The sequence below is a fragment of the Musca domestica genome, unplaced genomic scaffold, assembly GCF_030504385.1.
Source record: "Musca domestica strain aabys unplaced genomic scaffold, Musca_domestica.polishedcontigs.V.1.1 58, whole genome shotgun sequence".
NCBI lineage: Eukaryota > Metazoa > Arthropoda > Insecta > Diptera > Muscidae > Musca > Musca domestica.
In genome coordinates this window covers 1,209,088-1,221,279 of record NW_026712360.1, presented here as the reverse complement: position 1 = coordinate 1,221,279, position 12,192 = coordinate 1,209,088, and the positions used below count along the sequence as shown (strand labels likewise).

At 35.4% G+C, this 12,192-nt stretch overlaps 1 protein-coding gene across 5 annotated transcripts in view; it reads right to left on the bottom strand.

The window, feature by feature from the left end:
* The window catches only part of LOC101892565 (centrosomin), a 53,919-nt gene that overhangs the window by 5,249 nt on the left and 36,478 nt on the right, over window positions 1-12,192 (bottom strand). For 3 of the 5 annotated variants that reach the window (XM_059128782.1, XM_059128784.1, XM_059128785.1), the window contains 6 exons: window positions 10,646-10,689; window positions 6,377-6,885; window positions 6,113-6,316; window positions 5,855-6,022; window positions 278-532; window positions 25-216 (listed from right to left, as the gene is read on the bottom strand). In XM_059128782.1, the coding sequence (XP_058984765.1) occupies window positions 25-216; window positions 278-532; window positions 5,855-6,022; window positions 6,113-6,316; window positions 6,377-6,885; window positions 10,646-10,689 (1,372 nt within the window). Of the gene's footprint in view, window positions 1-24; window positions 217-277; window positions 533-5,854; window positions 6,023-6,112; window positions 6,317-6,376; window positions 6,886-6,967; window positions 7,255-10,645; window positions 10,690-12,192 lie in introns of those variants that run through there. The other 2 variants (XM_059128783.1, XM_059128786.1) reach the window with 2 other exon arrangements.

Here is a 12,192-nt window from a genome sequence, read left to right as displayed (position 1 = left end):
AGTTTCCTTTTGTGTTACATTTACCTGCAGATCAGCCGTTTTCTTTTTAATATCTGCCTTCAAGGTTTCAATAACCGTCTCCTGTTCCTGAATAATTGTTTCATATTTTTGTTTTTGGGCCAATGGCATGACATCTTGTATGGCATCTGAATCACTGAGCGAGGGACAGAAACCGGTAACCTCTAGGCCACTTAAGCCAACGGCACTATTAGCATTCTAAAAAGAAAAATAAACAAAGTTTTACGATGTGCCTTAAAGTTTTGTTGTTTTAACTCACCTCTTTGTCATTATTGGCCGTGTTGTTGTTATTATTGTTATTCGTCGACGAAGACTGACTGGAATTGTGATTCTTGAGACGATTTATTTCAGCCTGCTGATTTTTAATGTGCAACATTAATTTTTGTATGGTAAAACGTGCCTTGTCGTACAGTTGGTCGCGATTGCTCAGTTTATCTTCCAATTCCTGCACCAAACACATTTTATCCGCCACTTCCATTTTACATTTTTGCAAATCCTGTTTTAGCTGTTGGGTCTGTTTTTCAAAGGAGAAGAATGGGATTTATGAGTTATTAAAAATTCAATGAAATCTTGAAAATGTTCACCATAACCATCAACCCATTGTGAATGTTGTGTGAAAAATGCGATTTTGAGTGAGCTGTGCTGAAAATGATGAATGGAAAGTAAAATGCGATGGAAGAGAACAAATAAATGATCCCTTTCCAAGAAATTATATAGTCAATACATTGGAGTTATACGTAGAATGAAAAAACTGAGTTTAATACCCAAGTATTGCAAGGAAATTAAGGTCTCAAGACAAAAAAGTAAAACCTTAGAAAGAAACTTGATCCTTTCTTGATCACAATCTTAGACAGAAATCTTTACGAAATATCAGATTTTCCACCAACTAAGGGTTAGAATAGTATTCCGAGGTAACGTCAGACATCTTTCGGTCAGCTATCTGATGCTTTTCAGGTCGAATTCAATTAGAACAGCCCTCAATCCTCCGATTTTTCGGATTTAAACAAATTAAACTAATTAAAATGTCAAATTTTCCACCAACTTTTGGATAGAATTTTATACAGATTTTTTTACGAAGTCAGATTTTCCACCAACTTTGGGTTAGAAGATATATTCCGAGGTCACGTCAGCCATCTTTCAGTGAGCTATCTAAAGTGTCTGACGCTTTTCGGTTCGAATTCAATTAGAACAGTCTTCAATTCTCCAATTTGTATGATCCGAAAAAAAAAAACAAAAAAAAAAAAAAAAACGAAATTCCGCCACTTTTTTCAGGAAATCAGAATTTCGTCGACCAAATCTACTCAAATTCAGTTTTTTTGCCAATGACAATTAATCCAATCAAAAGTTTGGCTAAAGTCCATACGAGATGTCGACTAAAACTTTTGATTTTACGCGGGACAATTTTGCAACCGTCGATATTACTTGGATAAGAATTTGGCCAGATCTCCAACATCTCTAGTATTCTTCGGGACAAACTCAATACGAACAGTCCTCAAATTCTCTGGTGGTTATGATTCCAGTAAAAAGCATTCCAAGCTCCACAAAGTCTTCTCAAATTTGGATATACTTTGGTTTTGTTTAACCAAATAAATGCCAGTTACCAGAAGCTACTTCTTTTCAGTTCTTTTCTTTTACTAGAATTGTTCGAACTTGTATACCCTCCATCATAGTATGGAGGGTATATTAAGTTTTTCATTCCGTTTGTAATACCTCGAAATATACATTTTAGACCCCACAAAGTATAAATACTCTTGATCAGCATAACATTATATGGCGATTTAGAGATGTCCGTCCGTCCGCCTGTGTAAATTACTCTAGCTTCCGAACAAAATGAAGTAGGTTGATAAAAATTTACTCAAATGTATATTATGTCTGTAGGACTTTTGGTATTGAAAATGGGCCAAGTAGGTCCACGTTTTGGTATAGTCCCCATATAACGGTACCTCCCGATATTCGGTATTTTGGCGATTTAAGCGGCATTATTCCTCAGAATTGTTTCAAATTTGGTATTTGAAGTTCGTAATGGATATTACAGTTTATGACAGAAAATTGTCTGTGCAGGTTCACGTTTTGGTATAGCCCCCATATAAGGGCTCCTCCCTATTTTCGGTATTTTGGTTATTTTAGCGACATTATTGACCGTAATTGTTTCAAATTTGGCATTTGGAGTTCGTAATGAATACTACAGCCTATGATATAGCCCCCATATAACGGGGCTATACGATATTCGATATTTTGGTGATTTTAGCGACATTATTCACCGGAATTGTTTCAAATTTGGTATTTGAAATTCGTAATGGATACTTCTGTCTCTGACAGAAAATTGTCTATGCAGGTCCACGTCTTCGTATAGCCCCCATATAATGGAACCTCCCGATATTTGGTATTTTGATGATGTTAGCGACATTATTCACCGGAATTGTTTCAAATTACAGCCTATGACAAAAAATTGTCCGTGCAGGTCCACGTTGTGCTATAGCCCCCATAAAATGGTGCATCCCTATATTTTGATGAATTTAGCTACATTATTCCCCGATTTTTTTTTTCAAGTTTCGCATTTGAATATTGTAACGGCATATGTCAAAAGTTACTTATGTAGGTCCTTACAGCTTTTTTTCTTGTTTTCTTTTATTTTTACAACACTGTTTGCCATAGAGGCCCACACCAAAGAGGTTTCTTTTATTGTACTCGAACCAATTTTGCAGAGTTTAAAAGGTGGCGAAACTATGACAACCAAATTTATATCCATAGACTATTTTTTGAAAATCTTATCGGAATTTTAAAATTTTTGGGTATATTTGGCAATAAAATTAATCGTTCGCTATACCAGAGAAGATGTACCCTTCTATATGGATAAAAAAAACTTTTGATCAAATAGGCCCCAACTCCTTCAAATCCAAATAGACCTTCGGATTACACATTTACTTCTAGGGGCAACCCTAACGGAAACGAACAAATTGTAAACTCTGCTATTTGGGGATATTTTGACAATGCATATCAACAATATTTCAAAAATATTACAAAATATGTTAAATTTATTCAAAAATAAAGAAAAATAAAAAGGATGTGACAAAAAATTGCTCAAAATATATACATACATATTTTGTAATGGGTATTTGAATCAACATGGGAAAATGTTCAAAACAACTGGAAGTTCTTGAGCAAAAAAAAAAATCCCTCACGGAAAAGATGTGCCAAATTTTGAGTAAAGACAATTCAGACCATCTTGCTGCAGCTGCTGCTGTTCATTATTATTGTTCATGCTCCATTGATAACGATTATCATTCAATTTTGGAATCTTTTGAATACACATATATATTTGACAATGAATATGATTGTTTCATTTCAGGAACTACTCACATTTAAAAGTGCATTTCTATCCAAATAAAATGTTTTACTCTCGCTACAAAGAAGACATTGCGGTTTCACTGATTTGCTAGAATTTTGATATTGACTAAAGAGACTTGTATCACTTATGGTATACCTTATGGGAATATTTGTTTCCATGAGGCTATCGGAAGGTTCATGGTCATTTTCCTGGGAATTTACTTGCCCACAATTATTATTAATCGCTGGTTTCTTTTGACGACAGCATTCCCGATTGCAGCAAATATTGAAACATAGTTTTTGTTGAAAATTAAATGTTTGTTTGTCTACATCTTCTTGCAATCTCTTGGCTGGCCGTCGTGGACAACAATTTGTCTCGAAATTCTTTTGTTTGTTCAAACCCAAATAATTGAATTTAAAATTGAGATTAGGCAGGAAATTCTTTTTATGATTCATTAGTTCTTCGTCGTCTTTTCGGGCAGCGCTTAATTTATCGATCATCATTTTAAAAAATTGATTTTCACGTTTTACAATATTTCGTTCGATATTCATTCGCGTTACAATCTGTTCATAATCCTGTATGCGTTCCAATAAACGTTCAGTATTGGCAGTTTTAATGGAAATGGTGGTCTTTTGTTCGTTGTGATTGTGGGATTATGAGATGAGGATGCAGAAACCCGACACATGTGTTTATACCAAGCCATCAATGAAATTGCATGAATGAATAAAGAAGTGATGATTGGTTAGAAATGCAAAATTTTTAAAGCAGATGTTTTAATATGATTTAATGAACAAATGAATGTGAAGCTTTAAAGATTTAGAGAACAATTTCCATCGAAAAAAGTGAGACATAAACACTTTTGATATTGCAAAAGATAGTATAGCACAAACGATGGATTTGAAAAAGAAAGAGTTATTCTACAGAGAGGCAAATATGGCATTTCATGTCTATATAACTCAAAAAAAAAAAAAATTAAAAACCTCCCCTTAAATATAGCTTAGAAGATCCTTTATTTATTGCCTACGGAAGGCCCTGACAGACCATCGCCAGATCAATTTGAATGGATATGTGTGAAGGCTTTTTTAAATGACTGCAGGGACAAACAAAAACCACCACCTTAGCCACATATGTATACAGGGTGAGATGAAAAAAAAAAACTGCAACCAACTTCAGAGTGCTGTCATTTCTAAGCCAGCTCGTCCAATAGCTCTTAAAATTATTCCAGTGACAGCTCATTATATTGTTTACAAGCGTACAAAAGCATTTTGGTGAGAGTTTTCCCGGAAAAAAGTTATTCGTGATGGAATTCAAACGAGAGAGTGCGATTTCTTTATATTTGGCTGGAAAACCAACCACAAGTGGCCATCGTTAGAGGGCTCCAGCATTTAAATGTGAAAAAATCTTTTGTCTCGTACCATCGCTCGTTAACACGATACTGGTAGCGTAGCCCCACGTCAAGGAAGTGGACGGAAGAAAACAGCAACATCAGTGGAAATGGTTCGAAAAGTAAAGAAGCGACTTGATCGAAACCCGCGTCACAGTGGCCGAAAAATGGCTCGTGAGCTGAACATACCGCAATATTCCATTCGGCAAATGGCATTGAAAAATGAGCTCGGGGTAAAGCCATTGAAATTGCAAAAAGTGCAAGAACTTACACCGCAACCGAAAGAAAATAGACTCAAAAGAGCTAAAGAGTTACTTCGAATGTCGAATGTCGAACTGTCGAATTTGGATTTCTCCGATGAGAAAACATTCGTTGTCCAGCAGCAGTTTGTAAACAAACAAAATGATCCGCTGGTGTTTTCTTGCCAAAGAGGTCAGGTGAAAATGTCCACCTTAGGTTGGCCACCAGAACTCAAGCGCCGGCCATGGTAATGGTGTGGGTGTGGGCCGCCATAACAGCCGATAGGTGCTTTCCGCTCGTATTAATCGATCGTGGCATCAGAATAAATGCCGTATATTATCGCGAAAATATTCTGGAGGGTGTATTAAAGCCTTGGGCGCAAGCAAACATTTTGGCCGCAGACCTTGGACATTCCAACAGGACTCAGCACCATCGCACTCCGCAAGTGTCACCCAAGAATGGTTACAAAATAAGGTTCCTCACTTCATTTCCAGAGCACAATGGCCACCAAAATCTCCGGATACCAATCCGTTGGACTATTGTGCCCGGAGTATTTTGGAAAGCAAGGTTGGCACTAAAAAATACCCAAGTGTCGAACACCTCAAGCTAGCGCTTCCGCGGGGAATGGGCCAAACTACCGCAGAGCAGCTTGTGACGGTTTCATTGGCAGTTTGAAGGCCATAATTCGGCACGAATTCGAACAAATCTACACTTATACCAAAATTTGATGCTATTTCCGACATTTTTGCTTTCATTCAATGAAATTTTAAACAAAAATGTTATGGCCTTTGACTTGGTTGCAGTTTTTTTTTTTATCTCACCCTCTATATACAAATCCCCCTTAACTTTCCACCTGGACACCCAGCACTGCTTCTTGGACTTACTTGCATTTTTGTTAAGGTTTCTTGCTGTTGACGCATTTGGCTCTCATATTCTTTAATATTGGACATTTCTTTGCCGAAATTGTCCCGAGTGCTTTGCAATGCTAGGACGAGTTTTTCATTTTCAGATTTAAGTTCAGCATTTGCGGAACGTAGACCTTTTATGGAACGCTTGGGAAAGTTATAAAATTATTTTTTGGCTTATAAATCAATGGGTTGATGATTATGCTGCCGCAACTCTTTATTGGAATAACTAATTACCTCTTTCGTGGCCAATTCTAGATCACGATTTTCCACCGATTCCAATAGCTCGGCATTTTGGAAGACCAGTTCCTTGACTTTTTCCTCATACTCCTGGATGGTTTCATCACGCTTGGCCAAGATTTCATCCAGTTTGGTTATTTGCTGTTGGAAATCTTCCAGCTTTTCATCGGATTGTTTCAATAACGATTCCAGATCGCGTATCTATAAAACAACAAGAAATTATTATAAAACTAAATTATTTAATTGTTTCTAAGGACCCACCCTTTGCAAGGCATTCATGTTTTCATGGATCTCTGAACGTCCCAGTAAATCACTCATCGATTCCGTGTTGACATGTCCCGACTTTGCCTTTTCCATTTCACGATCCATTTCCATGTACTGTATCTTTTGCTTAAGTTCATCAATCATTTCCTGATATCTCAGCTCGGTGTCCTTTTGTATCTTCTCCATTTGTGTCATGGCCTGGGCGGCTTCTTTCAGGAGATCCTGTTTTTCCTGGATTTCTTTGCGCAAAATTTCCATTTCGACTCGCACATCAATGAGCTGTTTCATAAGGGTCTCCTGGCCCTCGCTGGAATTTGAGGCCTGCTGATAGCCTGGTATACTTTCCTCAATGAAATACAGACGCAATTTTAAATTGAAATTCTCCTTGCGCAATGTGGCCATCTGTTCCTCAAATTCCCTTACAGATCTGCCTTGGCCCGCCGGAGAGGTGGAGCCTTGGAATGGCTGCTGTAGGCTGACACAGGGTGAACGATAGCCCACACCATCTGTAATGAAATAAAAAAAAAAGAATCACAATTAATAGATTGCAACGAAGTGGTCAACGAAATATAAACATTGCACATCTACCCTGAAGTGATACGGGGCGATTATCTGGCCAACAAAATGAGGGCGGCTGTGTCTTTTCAAAATCTTCTAATAAATTATAATCATTTCCGTTGTTGCCTTCTTTATTGCTGCTGCTATTTGTTATTATGCAATTTCTTTGCATTATTTTTGTTATTGAAAACAAATCTTTAACGAATTTTCCAGTTGAGCAAATTTTCCGTTTTGATTTCCCGTTGTTTTTTTGAAATTAAGTTTTTATGAGAATTTTTTTTTATTTCAATTTAATTTCAAAATTATTTTCGCTTTACATTTTATTCAAAACTATGTTGTTTTAAGGCACGACAAGTAATGATCAAAAGTTTTTTTTCTTTGGTTGAACTAAAAAAAGATCCGTGGGGGTGGTGTTGTTTAGTTTAAATGGAAATTAAAAGAAAAAACAAGCAGCAGCACTGCAACAACAACAACAATTATAACACAGACGATGTCTGCCACAAATGAATTTTCAGATATTTCCCCCCAAACGCCTGTCAGTCAGTCAGCCAGCCACATACAGAATCGTTTTATTAATTAATGTGGCGTTACAGAAGCTGTGCTCTTTTTAAAGGTTGAGATATTAAAACAATGAAGAGACAGAGAGAAAAATTTTAAGAATTTAAATTTTTTGTAATACCAAGAGAGCCAGCCATCAGAGAAGTTGATTTTGATAGTGTTTTTATATTTGATGTGGGAAAGTCAGAGGAATTTGTGAAAATGCAATGAATTTAATGTTCAGGAACATTGAGGGATATTGAAAAAATATTAAGCCAAGTATTACAGCTTAATGTGAAGAATTGAGGGATATATTTGAAGGATGAAATACCAAGGAGGATTTCGTTAAAAAGAGAACCACAGATCAATTTGACGGGAATGTTAGCTGGAAACAGACGTGTATTACCCAAAGAGAATTGCTGTCAGCTGATATTGAAAAAGTTGTTGGTTTAAGAAATTAGACTTTTAGGGATCAAAATACATGAAAGACGAAAACTTTTCTTCACGAGGTAGCCAATTGAGGTTAGTTCAATGAACATTAAAAGCACATTTTTTTTATTTTTTCAGAAGGAGATCCATATTTGAGTCAAAAACATGGTAACATTATTCTACATATTTGCTGACATGAAATTGGTCTCGAGTTGGCTAAATAGTCAAAGATAGAATTTTTATACCCTCCACCATAATATGGAGGGTATATAAAGTTTGTCATTCCATTTGTAACACCTTGAAATATACATTTTAGGCCCCACAAAGTATATATATACTCTTGAATAAATAATAAAATTCTATGTCGATTTAGCAATGTCCGTCCGTCCCTGGAAATAAATCTAGCTTCCGAACGCAATGTAGAAGGTTGATAAAATTTTACTCAAATGTACATTATGTCTGCAGGACTTTTGGTATTGAAAATGGGCCTTGTAGGTCCATGTTTCGGTACAGCCCCCATAGAATGGTACTATTTTCGGTATTTTGATGATTTTAGCGACATTATTTACCGGAATTGTTTCAAATTTGGATTTTGAAGTTCGTAATGGATACTACAGCCTATGACAGAAAATTGTCTGTGCAGGTCCACGTCTTCGTATGGCCCCCATATAATGGTACCTCCCGATATTCAGTATTTTGATGATTTTAGCGACATTATTCACCGGAATTGTTTCAAAGTTGGTATTTGAAGTTCGTAACGGATACTACAGCCTATGACAGAAAATTGTCTGTGCAGGTCCACGTTTTCGTATAGCCCCCATATAAAGCCACCTCCTGCTATTCGGTATTTTGATGATTTTAGCGATATTATTCACCGGAAATATTTCAAATTTCGCATTTGAAGTTCGTAATGGGTACTATAGCCTAAGACAGAAAATTGTCAGTCAATCGCCAAATTCGTTCCAAATGGTGGTATATTCAAAGGCCGAACTTCCAGCTTTTTTACTTGTTTCTTTTTTGTCAAATTTCAAACTTATATATTTTGAATAAGGCAGCTAAACTTGTAATATATTCCTATCGTTCATAAAAAGTCGTAATTTATGCATTAAGTCGTATTTTTAGGTTATGTATAGCATGACACAATGAAATTTAAATATTAATGTTATTCTAAAATTTTGTAACCAAGTGTAATTATCTATGTAACTAATCACATTTGCTTTGACTAAAAATTATTAACAAAGTTCAAAACAACAATGAACCCCATCAATGAAAGAAAAAACACACATCGGCCCTTTACATGTCGGTCCAAACAATGTGAAAGTCAACACACGTGGTGTTTGTAAGAAAATATGAATATTAAGTGGACATGCGGCAGACAGCCAGCTAGCTAGCCAGCCAGCATCCATCCATCCATACCCTTCATCATTGTGTTCTTTTACTCAAATTTGCCACTTATGTTATATTTATTTGCCTTACACCCTCATTCGTTTGGAATTTTTTGAGTCTTTGCCAACAATTTTTTTTTAGGAAATGACCATGATTTCAGTTCATATTTTTTAAATTCCACATTTATACTTTGAAATTTATCGATATGTGAATGGAAAGCATTAAAGAATGAGTAAAAAAAATAACTGCAGAAAGATGTACAATGGGGTGGGTCAATGTTTTTCTCTGTCAAAATTTCAACAAGAAAGCGATTTATTAAAATCGATTTATTTAAATCAACTTGGAATCCGTTGGAATTACAATTAGAAAATTTCAAAAAAATGTGGAAGGGGGAAGAAGGAACTTTCCAAATCTGCAAGGAAGCCTTATTAAATCCTGGATCTAAAGGTTGTAAAAAAATGTGAGACAATAAAAAAATAGAACAGTGTGGCTTGTTTGTTCGGGATACCGTAGTATTTTGAAAAAAATAAAAAATGTTTTTTACTCAAAACAATTTGACCCAACCTAATATACAATGTATGACCATCATCGTAAAGATGCCGGCAAATGGAAAAAAAATTCTTTTTGTCATCATTTTTTTTAAATTTTTATATTTTTAAGGGTAGTTCTGAGGTCTTTTTTGAAATAGGAAAATTGCCATACATGACGATTTGATACCCTACATAACTAGACACAGCGGTTGCTTGCAGTTCTATTTCTATTAAAATGAAACATTGGAATATTTCTTCAAAATCCATTTCTCTCAAAAAAAAGTTATCATCAAAACCTGATTTTTATACTCTCGGCCGTATGGCTAGAGAGGGTAGATATATCATTTGACATGACCAAAAAGTGCCTCATCGAAATAACGGTATTAGACCCTAAGTCTCTTTGAACCAAATCCATTTCAGGACATTTGGAGTCGATCCGTCCATCTGTCTGGCTGAAGTATCCGATTTCATCCAAACTTGGTACATGGTATTATTTTTGTCAAACTTAGATCGAGTTTGGAGATGGACAATATTGGTCCACTCCTTCTGGTACCTCCCCCACAAATACGTTAGTTTGAATGCATTTTCTTCATAAAAATAACTTTGGCTTTTTGTGAATTCTCAAAGAAAGCTGCATTTTGAGCATAATTCTCAAAGCTATATTGCAAAAACCATTAGTCTTCGCCTTGATCTGTTACAAAACTCAAGTCCCCATATTGATTGGGCTGCCCTTTGCCTGTTTGAAAACCTCTTTCTCCTGGCTACAAAATACAATCAAAAGATGAAATTAAATTCTTCGTTTGCACATCTGTTTTAAAATACTTACATGGATTGTCCATTGTCACATCTTGTAGAGTACCCGGGCTGGTGCTGGAAAATAATAAGAATACAAAGAAGGCCATTAATAACAATCATAATAATACGAATCATGCACAACTGCTCTTCATCATCAAGATCAAAAACTGTCTGTGTGAATAGTAGTCACAATTGAAAAATTAATTAAATACTTAAATTTTAATTTGATTATGTGCGCGTTTTGCACAGAAAAAGATGGGCTTCTCCTTTTTTCCCCATTTCGGAAGAATAACAAATGACCTCATATGGCATTTATTTAAATGACCTCCACAGAGAGAGAGAGAGAGACAGAGAGTGAGAGAGAATATGAAGTAATTATTTGATTTATATATTTTTTTGCGTAAATCATCACGTCACGACTGTGAGGAAGCCCATCGTAGCCCAGCCATTCATGGTCAAAATATGAAGATTTATTTCGCATATTTTTCGACAAAAATATTGTATTGAGGGCCAATAAATATGGGATTTGATGCATGGAACCATGGTTCCATATTTTTTTGATTATCAAAACAGTTTTTCAATTCAATTTATTATTAATTTTCAAAATCTCATGCCACTCTGTAATGTTTTGATTTCCACATACCCCCCTCATTACATATTATGAACTTTCGATTTGTTACCATACCCCACCCCAGCCCAGAACAAACAGCACGCATTACGAAAATACGCAATTTCCCATTTAAGACCTACCATAAAACAGAAACCAACAAACTTTGGAATAATTAACATGCATTTATATATTTATTGACGGGTCTGCTTCTTCCATATTCAAAACATCCGCTTAAGGTCAGTGAGAGTGTTTGACCATTTCCTCAACCAAATCCCAATACCAGCAACCAACATGAAATGCAATCGTATGGAATTAATGTACAACAACACTTAAATAAAACTGAATAAATGGCTCATTTTTGATGAATAGATTTTGGAATGGTATTAACAAATAAAAAAAATTGGATTCACATTAATTATTTTGTAATGACAGTGTTATCTTTCAATTTCTTTTGAATTTATTTTACAATTTAAATAAATGTCGGAAATTCAAAATAGGCCTCCAACGGTTTGGGATTATTTTTTATGCCCGCCATAACTGTCTGTCTGTGTGCAACAATACAACTCAACTCACATGGCGATGATGATGATGTTCCTTTGAAAAAATCAGATTCTAAAAATAAATCAAGTTTTGGAAAAACATAAGAGGTGGAAAAACGTGAACGTGAAGTTATTTTTAAAAATCACATCTCTAACAACCACAAATCTTCTAGCCTGGATAGATGGATGGATGATTGTTCAGAATAATCACATTTCAAGTGAATGGTGTTTGGCGTTGTAAAACGCTCGTTAATATTGAAATTATATGAAAAAAAATATTATTTCAACTGGGAAACAGGCCATCCATCATCATACTAGAAAAAATAGGAAACGGAACATAAAGTGCAGGGATTTATTTGAATAATTAATATTTTACTCGAATGAAATATAAATTTATGAAGAGAATCAATCACATGGAGGTCATTTCCG